This window comes from Panthera uncia (assembly GCF_023721935.1).
Source record: "Panthera uncia isolate 11264 chromosome B3 unlocalized genomic scaffold, Puncia_PCG_1.0 HiC_scaffold_1, whole genome shotgun sequence".
Taxonomy (NCBI): Eukaryota; Metazoa; Chordata; class Mammalia; order Carnivora; family Felidae; genus Panthera; species Panthera uncia.
Genome location: NW_026057582.1, coordinates 30,404,781 through 30,423,573, shown reverse-complemented (window position 1 = coordinate 30,423,573; position 18,793 = coordinate 30,404,781). Strand labels below are relative to the sequence as shown.

General features: G+C 38.7%; 1 protein-coding gene across 2 annotated transcripts in view; it reads right to left on the bottom strand.

Annotated features, from left to right (window-relative positions):
* Positions 1 to 18,291, bottom strand: part of MED6 (mediator complex subunit 6) — a 22,871-nt gene extending 4,580 nt beyond the window's left edge. Inside the window, exons 1-6 of one of the 2 annotated variants that reach the window (XM_049612552.1) lie at positions 18,145 to 18,291; positions 13,525 to 13,684; positions 12,163 to 12,254; positions 10,117 to 10,199; positions 9,652 to 9,760; positions 7,466 to 7,581 (exon numbers count right to left, since the gene is read on the bottom strand). In XM_049612552.1, coding sequence (XP_049468509.1) covers positions 7,466 to 7,581; positions 9,652 to 9,760; positions 10,117 to 10,199; positions 12,163 to 12,254; positions 13,525 to 13,684; positions 18,145 to 18,166 — 582 coding nt within the window. In that variant the 5' untranslated portion in view covers positions 18,167 to 18,291. Of the gene's footprint in view, positions 1 to 7,465; positions 7,582 to 9,651; positions 9,761 to 10,116; positions 10,200 to 12,162; positions 12,255 to 13,524; positions 13,685 to 14,763; positions 14,826 to 18,144 lie in introns of those variants that run through there. The other variant, XM_049612551.1, reaches the window with a different exon arrangement.
* Between the last annotated feature and the right edge of the window lie 502 nt (positions 18,292 to 18,793).

Genomic DNA, 18,793 nt, shown 5'->3' with positions numbered 1-18,793 from the left:
AAAAAAAAAAAAAAAAAAAAGAGGTCATTCAGCTGGAATACCTCAGAACCCAAACACAGCAGTAAACTACTGAATGTTCCGGCGGTTGGTCAATGAAAATAGAATGCTTAACAACTAAAATTTAAACCCCTAATATTTAAACCACAAATCTGTTTCTTTTCCTATATTCTGAATTTTGGTTAACAATCAAAACCAAGTCTAAATCTAAGCCTGAAGCCTCAGAATTATCCTTACTGCCAACCTCTCCAAATCCAACCACCAAATTTGGGCAATCCTGAATTCAAATATCTCTTGAATCTATCTTCTCTACAGGCACAGAATTAGTTCAAGCTCTCCACAACCTAACTTCTCTGATTCTAAACATCACCTTTTCCTAAGCATCCTCTACATTGTTAATGGTCACCTTCATAAAACATAAAACTATACTGCATTACTTCCTTGCAACTTGTTTTGTAACATTTAATGGGTCCCGACTGCCACCATTCATAGTTCTCAGCTAGTCAGTGGTAAGCATCTAGAAGATGAGGTACAAAATATTTCTAGGGCACCTGGGTGGCTCAGTTGGTTAAGCACCTGACTCTTGTCATGATCTCATGGTCATGGGATCAAATTCCAGGTGGGGCTCTGGGCTGAGCATGGAGCCTGCTTGGGATTCTCTCTCTCCCTCTCTCTCTGCCTCTCCCCTGTTCACGCAGTCTCTTTCTCAAAATAAATACATAAATACTTTTTAAAATCTTTTTTTTTTTTTTTTTAAAGAGATTTCTCAGGGCGCCTGGGTGGCTCAGCCGGTTGAGCATCCGACTTCAGCTTAGGTCATGATCTCATGGTTCAGGGGTTTGAGCCCCATGTCGGGCTGTGTGCTGACAGCTCAGAGCCTGGAGCCTGCTTCAGATTCTGTGTCTCCCTCTCTCTCTGCCCCTCCCCTGCTCGCACTCTGTCTCTCTCTCAAAAATAAACAAACATTAAAAGGAAAAAAGATATTTCTATACTTCAAGAGAGCATTATTTAAAAAAGAATATATAAAAATTGACACTGCTTTGGTTTGTAGTGATGACAGTTCAAATAATTCAAATAACTTAATGTTTAAAATAGCAAATAAATACTGGACTATAAAATGAACCATAAATTCCTTTGTCCAGCATACAAAATCCTCAATCTAACCCTAACCATCTTTTACGTCTTGTATTCCATTACTCTTCCCCACCACAATCACATAGGGTAATATTTAATGTATACAATTTGATGAGTTTGGACATACACATGCACCTGGGATACCACCACCACAATCAAGGTAAACACATCCATCACTTCCCAAAAGATTCCTTATGTTTCTTTGGTTTTGGGTTTTATTCGTGTGCTAAGAACACTCGACAAGACATCTACCCTCTTACCAAGTTTTTAAGTGTGCAACACCATATGGTTACCTATAGGCACTATGTGGTACAGCAGATCTCCAGAACTTATTCATCTTGTATAACCGTAACTTTATATTCATTTAACACCTCCCTATTTCCCCCCTTCCTCTGTCCTCTGGCAACCACCATATTTTCTGCATCTGTAAGTTTGACTACTTTAGACACCTCATATAAGGGAATCATATAGTACTCATCCTTCTGCAACTGACTTATTTTACTTAGCATAGTGTCTAACAGGTCCACCCATGATGCTGCAAATGGTAAAATTTCCTTCTTTTTAAAGGCTGAATAATATTCCGCTATACATATATACCACAGTTTCTTTATCCATTTATCTGTTGTTGGCCATGTGGGTTGTTTCCCTACCTTGGCGACTGTGCACAATGCTGCGATAAACATGGGAATGCTTCCAGCTCAAACTATGCTACAAAGCTGTGGTTAATCAAAGCAGTGTGATATTGCCATAAAAAGACACATACATCAATGGAACATAACAGAGAGTCCAGAGATAAAGCCACAAATATATGGTCAATTAGTTAATAACAAAGGACTAGGAAAACACAATGGGGAAAGGACAGTCTCTTCAATAAACAGTGTTAGGAAAACTGGACAGCCACGTGCAAAAGAATAAAAGTAGACCACTATCTTTTTTGCAAATTTTTTTTTAACGTTTATTTATTTTTGAGACAGAGAGAGATGCAGCATGAATGGGGGAGGGTCAGAGAGAGAGGGAGACACAGAATCTTAAACAGGCTCCAGGCTCTGAGCTGTCAGCACAGAGCCTGACGCGGGGCTCAAACTCATGGACCACGAGATCATGACCTGAGCCGAAGTCAGATGCTTAACCGACTGAGCCACCCAGGCACCCCAAAAGTAGACCACTGTCTTATACCATACATAAAGATTAGCTCAAAATGGACTGAAATCATGAGACCTGAAACCATAAATATCTAGAAGAAAACATAGGCCATAAGCTCCATGACATCTGTCTTGGAGATAACTTTTTGGTTTTGACACCAAAAGCAAACACATCAAAAGCAAAAATAAACAAGTGGGACTCCATCAAAAGAAAAAGCTGCACAGCAAAGGAAACCATCGACAAAATGAAAAGGCAACCTACAGAACGGGAGAAAATATTTGCAAATCACATATCTGGTAAGGGGTTATGATCCAAAATATATGAAGAACTCATACAACTCAAAAGCAAAACAACGAAACAAAAACACCGAACGACCCAATTAAAAAATGGGCAGAGGAACTGAATAAATATTTTTCCAAAGAAGCCATACAATTGGCTAACAAGTACATTAAAAGGTGCTCAACATTCTAATCATCAGAGAAATGCAAATCAAAACCACAATGAGATATCCCTTTACACCTATTAGAATGACTATCATCAAAAAGACAACAGATTACAAGTGCTGGTGAAGATGTGGAGAAGAGGGAACACTTGTACCCCGTTGGCAGAAATGTAAACTGGTACAAACAGTATGGAAGGAAAACAGTACAGAGGATCCCTTAAAAAATTAAAAATAGAAATACCAAATGATCCAGCAAGCCCACTTAGGAGGATATATCCAAAGAAAATGAAAACAGGATACTGAAAAGACATCTGCATTCCCATGTTCACTGCAGCATTACTCACAATAGCCAAGATATAGAAACAACCTATAATCAAAAGATGAATAAAGAAAATGTGGTATGAAATTGAGTCTTTTCCAGCCACCAGAAAGCAGGAAATGCTGCCATTTGCAGAAAAAAAAAAGATGAACTTTGAAGGCATTATGCTAAGGGAAATAAACCAGAAAGAGAATGTGAAATACTTTCACATATAAATGAAATCTAAAAAGGCCAAATTCGGGGCGCCTGGGTGGCGCAGTCGGTTAAGCGTCCGACTTCAGCCAGGTCACGATCTCGCGGTCCGTGAGTTCGAGCCCCGCGTCAGGCTCTGGGCTGATGGCTCGGAGCCTGGAGCCTGTTTCTGATTCTGTGTCTCCCTCTCTCTCTGCCCCTCCCCCGTTCATGCTCTGTCTCTCTCTGTCCCAAAAATAAATAAAAAACGTTGAAAAAAAAAAAAATTTAAAAAGGCCAAATTCGGGGGCGCCTGGGTGGCTCAGTCGGTTAAGCATCTGACTTCAGCTCAGGCCATGAACTCCCGGTTCATGAATTTGAGCCCCGCGTTGGGCTCTGTGCTGACGGCTCAGAGCCTGAAGCCTGCTTCAGATACTGTCTCCCCATCTCTCTCTGTTTCTCCCCCACTTGCACTGTCTCTCTCTCTCTCTCAAAAATAAAGATTAAAAAAAATTTTTTTAATAAATAAAAAAAATAAAAAGGTCAAATTCATACAGAGTAAAGGATGGTTATCAGTGGCTTGAGAGAGGGTTGGCAGGAGAAGAGGAGTATGTTGGTCAATGGGTACAAACCTCCACTGATAACTTAAGTTCTAGGGATCTGATGTACAGCATGGTGGTTATAGTTAATACTGTATTATACATTTAAAAGTTGGTAAGAGTGAATCCTGAATGATGTCACCACAAAAAAAGAAAAGGCAGTTATGTGACATGATGGAAGTGTTAGCTAATGCTATGGTAAGTCACTTTGCAATACAGAAGTGTACCAAATCAGCACACTGTATACCTTAAACTTACACAATGGTAAACACTAGTTACATCTCAATAAAGCTGAAAACAAAAAGTTTACTACCATGTATTTTTTATGGGATTGTTTTCTTAATCCTCCTCAGATAGTTTGTTGTTAGTGTACAGAAATTCAACCAATTGAGTGTTCATTTTGCATCTTGCAACTTTACTGAATTCGTTGATTAGTTCTAACCGCTTTTTAGGGGAATCTTTAGAATTGTTATGTATAAGATTTGTCACGGATCATGTATAAAGACAATTTTACTTCTTTTCCTACTTGAATGCCTTTTATTTCTTCTTCTTGCTTAATTTCCCTGGCTAGAACTTCCAGTACTGTGGAGAGTGGGTATCGTTGTCTTGTTTCTGATCTTAAAGGAAAAACTGTTTTTCACCATTGAGTATGTGGGCTGTGGGTTTATCACATATGGCCTTTATTACGTTGAGGTACATTCCTTTTATATCCATTTTCTTGAATTTTTTTTTAATCATAAAAGGGTGCTGAATTTTGTCACATGCCTTTTCTAAATCTATCGAGATGATCACGTGATTTTTAACCTTTGTTCTGATAATGCAGTATATCACAAGATTCGTTTCAGTATGTTGAACCATCCTTACATCTCAGGGATAAATCCCACTTGATCATGGTGTAGGATTCTCTTAAGGTGCTGTTAAATTCAGTTTGCTAGTGTTTCATTGAGGATTTTTGCATCTGTGTTCATCATGGATATTGAACTGTAGTTTTCTTCTCTTGTAGTGTCTTTGTCTGCCTTTGGTATCAGAATAATGCTGTCCTCATAAAATGAATTTGAAAATGTTCCCTTCCTCTTGCAATTTTTGGAAGAGTCTGAGGACTGGTATTAATTCCCTTTAAATGTTTGGTAGAACTCACCAGTGAAGTCATCTGGTCCCAGGCTTTTCTTTGTGGAGAGGTTTGTGAGAACTAATTTAATCTCCTTATTTACTTTTGGTTTGTTGAGATTTTATATTTCTTCATGACTTAGTCTTGGGAGGTTGTATGTTTCCAGGAATTTCTTACAGGTTTTCCAATTTTCTTTTCTTTTCTTTCTTTTTTTTTAGGTTTTCCAATTTGTTGGCATGTAATTGTTTATACAGTCTCTTATGATCCTTTTGTTTCTATCTCCTCTTTCATTTCTTTTTTTTTTTTTTTAACGTTTATTTATTTTTGAGACAGAGACAGAGCATGAATGGGGGAGGGTCAGAGAGAGGGAGAAGACACGGAATCTGAAACAGGCTCCAGGCTCCGAGCTGTCAGCACAAAGCCCGATGCGGGGCTTGAACTCACGAGCTGTGAGATCATGGCCTGAGTCGAAGTTGGACACTTAACCGACTGAGCCACCCAGGCGCCCCTCTCCTCTTTCATTTCTAATTTTACTTGAGTCTCCTCTTATTACTCTAGTTAAAAGTCTGTCAGTTTTGTCTTTTGAAAACAACTCTTAGTTTCATTTTCCTTTTCAATTTCTTTGCATTTGCTAACTTGTAGGTGAAAATTAAGCAACATACTCCTGAACAACTTAGGGGTCACAGAAGAAATCAAAAAGGAAATCAAATCTGGAAAGAAATAAAAATGAAAACACAACATACCCAAACTTATGGGATGCAGCAAAAGCAGTACTAACAGTAACATTTATAGTAATAAATGCCTACATTAAAAAGAAGAGGGGTGCCTGGGTGGCTCAGTCAGTTAAGCATCTGACTGACTCTTGATTTCAGCTCAGGTCATGATCTCACGGTTCACAAGTTCAAGCCCCACGCTGGCTCTGTGCCGATAACACGGAGGCTGCTTGGGATTCTCTCTCCCTCTCTCTCTCTGCCCCTCTTGCTTCCCTGCTCTTGCACACTCTCTGTCTCAAAATAAAAATAAACTTAAAAAAAATGTTTTTAAAGAAAAATTTTAAAGATTTTAAAATTTTTAAAAAAAGGAAAGAAAGTTCTCAAATAAGCAGTCTTAAGTTTATAGCTCAAGGAACTAGACAAAGAAGAACTAACTAAGGATTTCTGGTTTCTGAGAAATCTGTCCATGAATTAATATAGCCATTAATGTGTCCATTAATACTCTTTCATGTTTCTGGTTTTGTGTGTTCTATCCCCATTTTCTAGATCAGCATTATCCAAAAGAAATATGTGAACCACAAATGTAAGTTGGTAGTTACATTTTCAAACAGAAACCGATAAATTTTATTTTTTAACCAAATATATCTAAAATAGCATTTTTTCAACATATAATCAATATTTTAAAATTATTAAGATATTTTACTTTTTCTCCCTAAGTCTTCGAGCCCAGTATGTATTTTACACTTCCATCACAGCGCACCTTAGACGAGCCATGTTTCACATGCTTGGTAGTCAACATGTGCCTAACGGCTGCTGTTCTGTGCATGTCTAGGTGTTCTTCCCCCACCCAGCCTCCCTCATAAATACTATGTACTCACTGAATGAATGGTCAACGACACCTCATCTACACTGTCATGGGTACTCAGATTCCTACAGACACTACGATACATTTGTTTATTTATTCGAAAGACACAATTTATCTCCAAATACAATTCGCAAGATTTCCTGCGCTGCTTTCCACTCTGTCTTCTGCTCCCTTCATCACATTACCATTCCAACAGCGCACTCCTCTCACACAAGGAGGGTCAGGGAAAGGGGAACAGGAGGCCTGTTTTAAAGTTATCTCAAAGTGTGAAAAATCTCATTTAATCTAAAACGCACCTGAAAATCTTAGTCCCCCAACCTTGTGTACACACAGCCCTGGTAAACACCTGTATGAACTAAGACTAACCAGGAGACTAACATGTTCACATACCTACCTCACTTCAAAAGCTCACTTTGCTATTGCTGTCAAAACCACCCAAAATAACAATGGAATTCACATAACTAAATCACCATTATGATGTAACTCTATTTATTACTACTCCTGCTTCCTCCATTTATTATGCCAAATGCTCTACCTCAAATGTTCTTTTTATTACAAAAGTTTTAACTAATCTATCATTTAAGGACTTAGATAGCTACCACATCAGGCTGAAAGGCAGCAGACAGAGTAAAAACAACATGTTTCAGATTCTAGTTTAGTTACCATCTATGACACTTTCAGCAACCTTTGAATGAGAACATTGTGCATATGCAGTCCTTAGTCTGTGAGGATTCAAAGAGAAAATAAACTTAAAGGCACAGAACAGTGTTAATTACAATCCCCTTACCTACTTCTTCCATTAAGTCTTTGAAAACCTTTCCTTTGATTCAGATACGATTTTTCGTCAAGAGACCATTTTTTAATTAATGAGGAAAGTCAGTCTTTTTAGGTCACATCTGAAACAGTTCTCGATTAAAAATAAATATTCCAGGAAAAAGTGTCAAATCAACATTAACCACATGCATTCTCATTACCTGCACAAATTTGGGTGGAAATTTCTGCCTAAGGTCCAGGAGCAAAGCATCCACACGTTGTCTCTGAAAAATAGAGCTTGGTTCCTCTTTCCTTTTGGCTTTAGGTTTGACTTTATCTATTAAAATATGAAATCCAAATCAAAACACTGCCTAATTAGTTTGGTGTCTTATATTTTACATACCTTTGTCCACCATGAATATACTCAAATTATCATTATTTTTAATGACTGCTATTCCAAAAACCATCCCCCCAAATAAATTAAACACAACATATACAAACAAGTGTTCTAACTCTCCCTCTTAAATGAAGTTAACATTTTAACATTTAAAATGCTGACTCCTCCGGCACCTAGGTGGGTCAGTGGGTTAAGCATCTGACTCATTTTCGGCTCAGGTCGTGATATCATGGTTTGTGAATTCGAGCCCCACGTTGGGCTCTGTGCTAAGAGCACAGAGCCTGCTTGGGATTCTCTCTCTCCTTCTCTCTCTGCCCCTCCCCTGCTCTCTCTCTCAAAATAATTAAACAAACTTCAAAAAATCTTAAAAAAAATAAAAATAAAAAAATGAAAAGCTGATTCTTTTAAAGATACTTCAGTTTTGGTATGTAAGCATACATAGATATTAAGAATTTTAAGGCTGGGGCGCCTGGGTGGCTCAGTCGGTTAAGTGTCTGACTTTGGCTCAGGTCATGATCTCACAGTTCGTGAGTTCAAGCCCCACGTTGGGCTCTGTGCTGACAGCTCAGAGCCTGGAGCCTGCTTTGGATTCTGTGTCTCCCTCTCTCTGTCCCTACCCTGCTTACACTCTGTTTCTCTCTCTCAAAATTAACGTTAAAAAAAAGAAAGAGAATTTTAAGGCTAAAGTTTTCCATAATTACCTAAATCACAATCCAGAGTATTAATTTGAAATTATCTTGTGTATATTTTAAGTATATTAAAATGGTCTTCCCACTATACCTAATAGCTACAAATGGAAATGCAACATTCACAAACTCAAGTTACCATACTCAATTATAAAGACTGTAATTCACTGGGAAGGGCAGGGGACAGGACAAACCAAACAACAGCAGATCATGAAGAAAGAAAGAAAAGAACCTGCAAGAGAATTTCTGAAATCAAACGTGTGTGGAACTTCCTCAGAAGGTTAAGTGTACTGAGGCACTGTCTCTCAATGAAGAGTTCCAGGTAAGTTTTATTGCAAACATTCCATTATAACAGGGGCAAATAGCTCTGGGGAGAAACCTTCCTATGTCAAATGTTGCCACCTGCACCTACTATTAAGAATAAATACAACTGATGGAAACCAATTTGACAATAAATTTCACATATTGAAGAAAAAAAAAAAGAATAAATACAACTGTATCTGAAAGAACATTTGCTCCATTTAAAGGCTGAATTCTGGGGCGCCTGGGTGGCTCAGTCGGTTGGGCGGCCAACTTCGGCTCAGGTCATGATCTCGCGGTCCGTGAGTTCGAGCCCCGCGTCGGGCTCTGTGCTGACAGCTCAGAGCCTGGAGCCTGTTTCGGATTCTGTGTCTCCCTCTCTCTGACCCTCAACCATTCATGCTCTCTCTCTGTCTCAAAAATAAACGTTAAAAAAAAATAATAATAAAGGCTGAATTCTATTTAAAAGCTATTTTTCCCTCAATAACTTATTTTGAGTTGCTACTTCTCAGAGAAGAGTACTTTTATTGTAAAATACGGTGCAGAACAGGTAGCAGATTAGCAGCTATGGAAACTAAGGGACCTGGGTAGGTAGTAACATGCAAAGATCATTAAACAGACTGGCCATCTGGAAATAGGGCTATAAAAGCATCTCCCCTACTTTGAAGACTGGGGATATTTAGGCTCCAGATTTCAAGATGACTCAACAGTTAGGTAAGCAGGATACATCATCATGATTCATTCCAAACACTGATTATCCTCTATATGTTCCAAATATTTTAAAACCTTGAATCAATTTATAAAAGATTACCAGTTACCTACAGATTAAAATTTACATCTGTTCCTATGGGAAAGCTATTATTACCAAATCCAGTTACAGGAATCATAGCTAGGACAATGCCATCACCCTATGAAATCTTCCTATGTAAAACACACCTAGAAATCAATAGCCATTTTCCTAAAGAAAACAGCTTCATTCTCAAAACACCAAAGAGTTCTTAGGAGGTCCAGGTATTCTACCCACCTTGTTCTTCATGATCTTTGAAGTGCCACCAATAACCTTTGGAAGGATGATATCGACAGTAGGACATAGCTTCATCAAAAGCTGACTGAATGCCATGCACTGCAGTGAGCTTGTAAGAAGAAAACAAATTCTGAATTTCTCATTAGATCAACTAAAATCTCCAAAGTAAACACCCACAAAATATTACATATGCAAAGATAGTAATTTTCTGGGGTTTTTCCAGAACCTGAATCACTATAGAGCTGGACTGTGATATATACTTTTAACACGGACTTGGCCCATAGTAACCAATGTTCAAGATATTCTGATAGTCAACCCTTCATACCAACCTACACGAGAAAGAGAAGGAGAAGCTTTTGTTGGATTCCTGGATACTTGATTAAAAGTTGATTGATTAAAAGTTTTGATTAAATATAGCTTGATTAAAAGTTTTGTTTAGTGTTTCAAGAATGTGAAGATACTTACCACCCTAGAGTTTATAACTGACCCCAAGTCTGGTGCCTGATAGATCACTCCAGCAATGATATAGTAATCAGCCAGTGGGATAACTAAAGCAGTGAAAATAAAAACATTCATGAATACAGCTATGCATACAAACTGCTAAATAGATTTTCATAAAAAGAACAACTAAAATTTGCTATTTTTCCGTATTAAAGCTTAAGGCATCGTTTGGCAATTCCCATTTTTGTAAATAAATTTATATTGGAAAACAGCCATACTCATTCATTTATATTATCTAAGGCTGCTCTGACACTGGTTGAGTAGCTGTTACAGACTCCACGAGGCCCTCAAAGCCTAAAATATTTACTCTCTGGACCATAACAGAAAAGGTTTGCAACCTAGAGCAGTGCTTTTCAAACTTGAACGTGCCTCTGAATCACCTGAGCATCTTGTGAAAGTCAGATTCTTATTCAGTAGGGATAGTGCATTTTTAATAAGTTCCCAAGTGATCGAACGCTGCTATCACTCAACTACACTATGGAGAATAAGACCTTAGAGTGAGAGATTTAGGGCCTAGGGTGAAGATATCAGATGCACTGAACTTGCCACTGCAGGGACGCCTGGATGGCTTAGTTGGTTAAGTGTCTGACTTTGGTTCAGGTCATGATCTCACCGCTCGTGAGTTCGAGCCCCACGTCAGGCTCTGGGCCAACAGCTCAGAGCCTGAAGCCTGCTTCGGACTCTGTGCCTCTCTCTCCCTCGGCCCCTCCCTCACTTGTGTTCTATCTCTCAAAAATAAATAAACAACAAAAAAAATTTTTTTAAATAAACACTAAAAAAAAAAAAAATTTTTTTTTTTAAACTTGCCACTGTGCCCCGTTCCTGGGTCCTAAAGAAGAAAACAGCTGCTAGTGAAGCTGGTACCACCTCTGTTGCTTCCATACCTTGAACCCTCTCATCATGGAAATCTTGTTCCTGGTCTTGCCTTTGTCTAAGGTTCTTTTTCCCTTGGGGAAGGGGCTCTAGATCATTGATTTTGAAATTACATTTGGATTCTTGACTCTGGAACCACAACTTCTTTAGCAAGTCATTCTTTGCTCAAGAACCAATACCAGGGTGCAGGTTTTTCCTAAATGTCTTGAAAAGGTTATCTAATGAGGAGATAAAGCTGGTCATGTCTGGAATAGGTGACTAGCTCTTTGATTCAAAGTCAAATCTGAATTCTGCACCCTTCAGTATGATTTCTAGAGCAAGTTTATGTTTAGTAACAGAAGCCAGGTAAGAATTTTGGTTGAATAGGTCAACGAGGATTTTCAGTTGATCCTCTATCAATTTGTAACAGAATTAGACTCAGCAGACTGAGATGAGACATTACTTAGGGCACCAGAGGTTCCCAATAACTATACTCACAGAAGAGGTGGCTGCAGCATAGCAAGTTGCTTTGTTAGTGCTTACAGAGCTGTCCTTGGGCACGCTAGAAGACTCCTGATATCCAAGCATATGACTAGTGGAACTTGGCTTTTGAAATATTTCCTAAGTGGTAAATTTATGCCTGCTATACTACAGTGCCTAGACAATTTGTCTGTAACAACATGGTTACAATGGAAACCTCATTTCCTTCTGAGAAGCTGGAATTTTGGCAGGCAGAGGATGTCCACATGATTAGCCTTCAAAAGAAACTGAGTATCAAAAGGCCTTCCCTGGGCAGACATATTACACATGTGCGTGGGGGCTGCTGGAGGGAGGATGCACTTGGTGAGGCCCCTCGCAGGAGGGAAAGCAACGGAAGCTTACACGTGGATTCCCACAGATCCCACTTGATATGGCTTTTTCCCTTATTCATCTGTCTGTGGATCCTTACTGCACTGCCATAACAAATCTTGATTATAACTAACATACCTAGATGCTGAGTCTGCTGACTCCTCTTAGCAAGGCACTGAACATGCATATGGTCTTGGGGATCCCCCAAACAGACCCCAATCCAAAAAGATAAGAACATGTGGCTCAGAAAGTTAAGTAAGCCATGGCATTTTAAGAAGAAAATTATGCCTGAAGTCTACACATTTTTACCTTGGGTAGGGGACTGCCGCTGTTGCTTCCGAATGATAAAAAGAATGGGCTCTTGAGCGTGTAGAAGGATGTATTCCACTCCAACCATTTGACTGAAAACAGAACACAGACACCCAGAGATCTATGAATGCCCAACAAACAACTGTGTAGAACGTTCAGATTATTATATAAAAATACAGCAACATTATAAATTGGATTAAAACTGCCTATGTTTGATATTAAAAACTGGCTGTCCAGTAAAACTGGCTGTTTTCCCAGATAGGTGGGATATAAAGATTTGATTTTTAAACAACAAAGTTTCTCTATAAAAATTCATAATAAACTTAAATCTGAGCATATTCAGTCATAAAAGTACACTGAAGAGTGTACATTTCAAAAAAGTGCAACTAAAATAGCGTGATGCTTCCTGAGATACATAAATATATGTAAAATCTAAAAATATATAGTACATGAAGACTATACATGTCTTGACCATATATTTCAACTCTATATTCTACTCAACTAGAAAACATCAAAAACCTTATCCTTCCAACACATTTTTTTAACCTGCCAGATTGTTTAAAAGCAACAAGTTGTCCTAATAGTTGTAAATATTTGCCTCATAACAAAAGTCATTTAAAATACCACAGAAATTTAATTTCATGAACCCTCTTTGATGTTTAATGATAGATTAAAAACTATATACACAGCTGTTTCAGAAACTTTTGTAATAATTCTTAATTATTTAGCATCCTAACTCTGAAAAAATACTTTGCAATTGTCAAGCAAAAATTTTATTTGTCATACAAAGAAAAATCTACTATAAACCGGACTATAGTTTAAGACATTACATTCGATGTAAAAGAGACGGTAAGGGGCCCCTGGGTGGCTTAGTCGGTTAAGCGTCCGACTTCAGCTCAGGTCATGATTTCGCGGTTCATGGTCTCAAGCCCTGCGTCGGGCTCTGTGCTGACAGGTCAGGGCTTGGAGTCTGCTTTAGATTGTATCTCCCTCTCTCGCTCTGCCCCTCCCTCTGTCTCTCTCTCTTTCAAAAATATACATTAAAAAAAAAAAAAGAGAGACAGTAAGTATGGTCACCTGGTTGAGGATAACAGTTGCATTGCTAAAATCACTAATTAGAGCTGCATCTAAACCTAATAGCTGTATTTTACTAGACAGTAATATATGAAATTATACAGAAAAGACTTCCTAGGTTACAAGTGATTACTGGTCATTCTTTTGCATGTCAAATTTGTACAAACCCAAACAAAACTCCAGTTCTTCCCAAACTTCTACTCTGTACTTCACTATCCATAGCTTGAAAGAACCATTCATTTCAAAATCTCTAACTGGCAACAATGCTATCTTCTTACAGTAACTTACTTTAAGTGTTCTAATGTAAGCCTCTGCATTTTGACCACTTCATTATTACATGTCCTGTCGTAGAAAGGATTACTTCTTTCTGAAAAGTAATCCAGGACACTTCCACTGTTCAAAATGGGGATCCAGGAACTGTCAACCCAAGAGATTCCCAGCAGATTATCTATAGGAAACAAAATGATAAAGGATAAGAAAAAAGTAAAAAAGCCAATCCAACATTTATTATGCATCTAATGCAGGAAGCATTATGAATATAAGGATGACAAGGATCCTAACCTATACACTTTCACAGAAGAGGTAAGTGTGCAAGAAAGCAATAACAAGGTGACATGATAAGCACTAAAATAAAGATATGAATAAATGTGTTATCAGCGCACGGTGGAGGGAGAATACTTTGTCTGAGGGAACAGTAATGATTTTTCACTGGGTGAGGAGGAGGTGGGTTTTAGCACTACACGTTAAAGAATAAACAGAGGTTCATCTAGGACAAAAAAAGGTGGGGGGGGGGGGCAAAGAATTCCAAGCAGACAGAATGCACATACAAAGATAGACCAATATAGAGGTAAGTGGTTAGAGAATAATTTGATTATGTGAAATGATAGGATATAAAACGTAGAAAAGTCTCAAAAAATTGGAAATCCTGAGTTTTGTTCAAAAATTGTCAGACAACATGCATCCCAAAGAAAACACACCCACAGCCACCAGTTTGAGATCTCACCAATTAGGGACAGAGAAATAAGTTAGGAAGCTATTATTACAGAGGAGATAATGAATGTAAAAGTTATGAAGCTAATGAGAAGTAGAATGCCCTTAATTACATACAATTTCATATTTTGGAATAGAATTAACTCTTTAATATTTCAAAATGCAAAAAGAAAAACAAGACATGGTAAACAGAACTAGATAGCTTTAACTACTGAGCTTTTATTGGCTATTGATTGCAATAATGTTCCATATCATTGATCATACTAAATGCCATTAAGAGTAAGTCTGAACATCAAAATGCCTATTTAATACTGGTTAAAAAAAGGAAGAACTGAAAACTTCAACCTCTCTAAACGGTAATTGCTTCTGGCACCTCTGAAAAAAAAAGACCTAATCCAAAGCAATAAGCGGTTCTGAAGGAAATGAATAAAATGAGAAAAAGTAATTACATAAAGGTAAAATATGCTGTGTGTGTTGCAAAACCAAGGAAAAAACAAACAGATGAAGTACATCAATGACCAAATAATCAGTACTGACCATTAAGATGGTTCATCATAACTACATCATGCCATAATATCCAAATATCAGGCCAGGAAATAACATTTTCAGCAAAAGATTTTTTTAATGAAAAGCAACTAAGGATAATCATTATTCTCAGCTTTAAACACTACAATCCAGTTATTAAAGTAGTTTTCTTTAAAGCAACTTTCTTACACATTTCTTTCTTATTTCTTTAGGAATGATTATTAACAAAAGCATTTGTAGATGGACAATTATAGGTTTCTCACATAATGGAACTATGTCTGTATGATGTCATAATAGGTTACTGACAATAAACTGTTAAATTATTACAGATCATTTCAGCATAGGTAGAAGAGTAATTTGCAGAAACAAATGTGTAATTAGAGATTCTACCTATCAACGATTACGGAGAGTCAATAAATATGGGCATGAGATAATGAAGACTGGTGGAAGGCAATGGCGATGCATGGGAAAATAAGGACAAATAGACATTCTTAGGGGAGAAAACAGACAATTTCCTGAATCATCAATTATAAAGTCAGAGAACTTAGGAACCAATACTCATTTAGGAAAATAATGATAATGAATTTGGCTTGGATATATTAAGTTTAAATAAGGAATCAGAATTCAGAAGGAATCATAAATGCCATCTGCTCCAAGTGACTGTTCAGTATATTTTCCCTATAATTTTCTTCACGAAGATGTATCCTGATCAGCAGTCCTATGTCATATTTTCCTCATTTGGTAAACTAATCAAAGCTAAAAACCAGGCAAGTATGGCTTAGGAGACCAATACAAATGCAAAGAATACTGTTTACCACTTCTGAACACTGACTTTGCACCGGGCACTATTTTAGCCACTTTACCACACAGAACTCAAAGAGGTTGGTACTATATAGATACTACATAGTATCCATATGCTAGATTGTGTACATAAAATGCTTAGCACATTGTAATAACCCAATAAATGTTAATTAGGGTGATGTTGGTGGCAGTACCAACAATTTATTTTAAAATTATCATGAGCAAATTTATCTCTGGCTTAATCAAGGCTGGTCTAGTTTGTACCTTTCCTCCCCTCCCCCCAGTTTATGCCTTTTTGAAAAATAGACTCCTTTTATTTTCAAAAAGGTGTGAGGTTAGTATATCATTTAAACAGTCACGCTAGGTTGAACTCATTTCAAATGTCAGTATCTCTCCAAAGCCTTTGTCTACTTCGCAAGACAAAAATAATGGCTTCTTTCTCTATGTTCTCACAGAAATTTTTTACACTTTTATTAATACTCATAACCAGAAATACAAACGTGTTCCCATTATATTTGACTTTTTAGACGACTGAGGCCATGTCTTGCTCATCAAGAACTTGCATAGGGCCAGATTTAAAATAGTCAGCAAATGTTAATTAATTTATGATTGAGGGCCAAGGACAAGTGACTCTACTCATTACAGGTTCACATATACTCCAGAATCCAAGGACGTTCACTTACAAAATGGTTAACTGAGATTGAGGGTGATATGTGGCTGAGAAAATATTACCTGTCCCACTTGAGGACTACCTGTGATCACACCGCCATTAAGAGAATACACTAAGTCAAACAAACTCCAACCACTTCTTACCACCTCCACTGTTACCACCCTAGTCCCAGCTACCTCATTTCCTTGTATTACAGGAATGAATTCCCAACTGGTCTTCCTAATTCCACCCTCACCTTTCTACACTGTTCTCAACAGTCAAAGTGATCCTTTAAAAAAAGAAAGTCAGATTATGATCATCCCCTTTGGTGAAAACCTCCCAGTGGCGGTCTGTTTTACTCACTGGAAAAGCCAAAGACTTTACTATGGCCTACGATCCCTACCTATATGATCAAGCCACCAATTACCTTTCTGACCTCATCTCCTTCTCACCTCCTCTCTCTCTGCTTCAGGCATACTGACCTTACTGTTCCTCTAACACACCAGACATTCTCCCACCTTAAAGCCTTTGTAATGACCTTAACAAATCTAAGTAAAAGTAAAACATTGTGAAAGGTAAGTATTTGAAAACACTGAGGGACTAAATGTTTCTCTTTTTTATTCAACAGCAAGAGAACATGTTGACATAGCCTAACTACAGCTCTCTAATAGCAAGTGATAAAATTAGGCACTTGAAACTCTCACAATGAAAAAAACAAAAAAACAAAACCATAAAAACACGGTACAGAAATGCTGAAGATCACTGGACATTCTGAATAACTATAAATGAGAATACATTTCTATTAAGCGTGCTAGACCCCAATTTGGTTAACATAGAAAAAGGAATCTCAAAACACTTCCCTTTAAAAATCAGGTATATGCAAACAAAAATAACCCTAGGTGAAAACGATTAGGAACATATTACAGTTAGACATCTTTTGAGGAAAGCCCTTTTTCTTTAATTGGCCAGGGGTAAGAGGGCTTGCATCTAGGTACAAAAATTCACACTTCCTTAAAGGAAAAGTACACAAAGTTTCAAACGGAAGTAAATATAGATTGAGAGTTTCTTACAGGTGTAAGAAGTTTTGTGGAAGCCACCACCACAACAGTAAAAAATAAAGATATTCACGGACACTCTCTCACTCTCAATTTTTTCTCGTTCTCATGAAGAGTAACTTCCATGATACCTCCTCCCAAGGGGGAAGCTGGTCTGTTTGGAACGAAATTCTCACGCTTCAAGCTATATTTTCACTCTTTGAAATTCCAGAGCACAATTCCTAGGCTTCTTTCTTTTTCTTTTCTTTCTTTTCTTTTCTTTCTTTCTTTTTTTTTTTTTTTTACAAATTCAATGAAAAAGATGTGTGTACGTGTGCTGGGGAGAATGTATAGCCTAATTTATACGGAGATCAAATAGCAATTAAGGGATGTTGCCTCCCTGTATATATTCACTGATTCAACAAATACCTGAGCACCTTTACAGTTCAGTTGTGAAAAAGGACCGATCCTTGCGCTCAGTAATTGTGGTGTGTTCTACGGCAGGTATTAGAGACTCAAAAAGAAAATCTTCGGGATTCATGCCCGGGGACGCGTGGGGCGCAGTGTCAGGAATAAGGCAGCTCCCACGCCCAGTCCCAAGAGATGAACCAACTCACGTCATCCCACCTCTCGGCCCAAAGGCCACCCCTTCACCTGGACAAAACAGCCCCAGTCTTGTTGGAGAGCGTGTCTGCAACAACACTGCAGGTCTGAGGGCAAAGCCCAGAGCTTCCAACCCCTTCGTTTTGAAGCTTCTAAGAGACCGCTGAGAAGCTGGGGAGAACGAATTTCGCCAGATCAGAGCCTTGGGAGTTACCACAAACGAACCTGAACCTTGCCCCCGCGAGCTACAAACCCCCAAACCAGCTCCCAGCCAATCAGGAAACAAAGGGTAACAGCGCCGGTTACCTCGGATATCCACGGCCGCCATAATCCCCAAAGCGCTCGCGGGTTCTCTTTCCGGCGTGCAGTAGAAACGTAACAGCTCCGACGACGGAAGCGGCGCGAGGCTGACTGCAGGGACTGCGAGGAACGCCAGGCGGAGACTGCGCGGCCTGGAGAGCGGCCTGGGGAGGGGAGGGGCAGGGAGGAGGGGGCGGGGCCGGGGAGAGAGGGGAGGGGCCGGGCTGGCAGGTGAAGGAGCGGGAAAGAGGTGAGGGGCGGGGCCGGGAAGTGGAGCGGGGCGGGGCGAGTAGGAGCAGAGAGAAGAAGCAGAAGAGGCGGGGAGAAAGCCACTACAGATGGAAAAAAATGGGGAGGCTTTGAGGAATATGAGACTGAGCCGAGTCCTGCCTCTCGCCAACCACTGAGAGATTCGAAAACTGGACCTTGATCTTTTGTGATCGTTAAAAAAAAAAAAAAAAAAAAAAAAAAATTCTGACCCAGAGGTTGGGAGGGTGGTGCATCTTCAATTTTAAAAGGTCCCTCGAGTGTATCCAGGGGCTGTTAGATTTAGGAGCGAGTACGCCGTTGTTTTTAATCCTGCAAGTGTGGGATGCTACAGATCTAAGCGGAAACAATTTGAGACTCATTAACTTTTAAGTGACTAACCTCATTA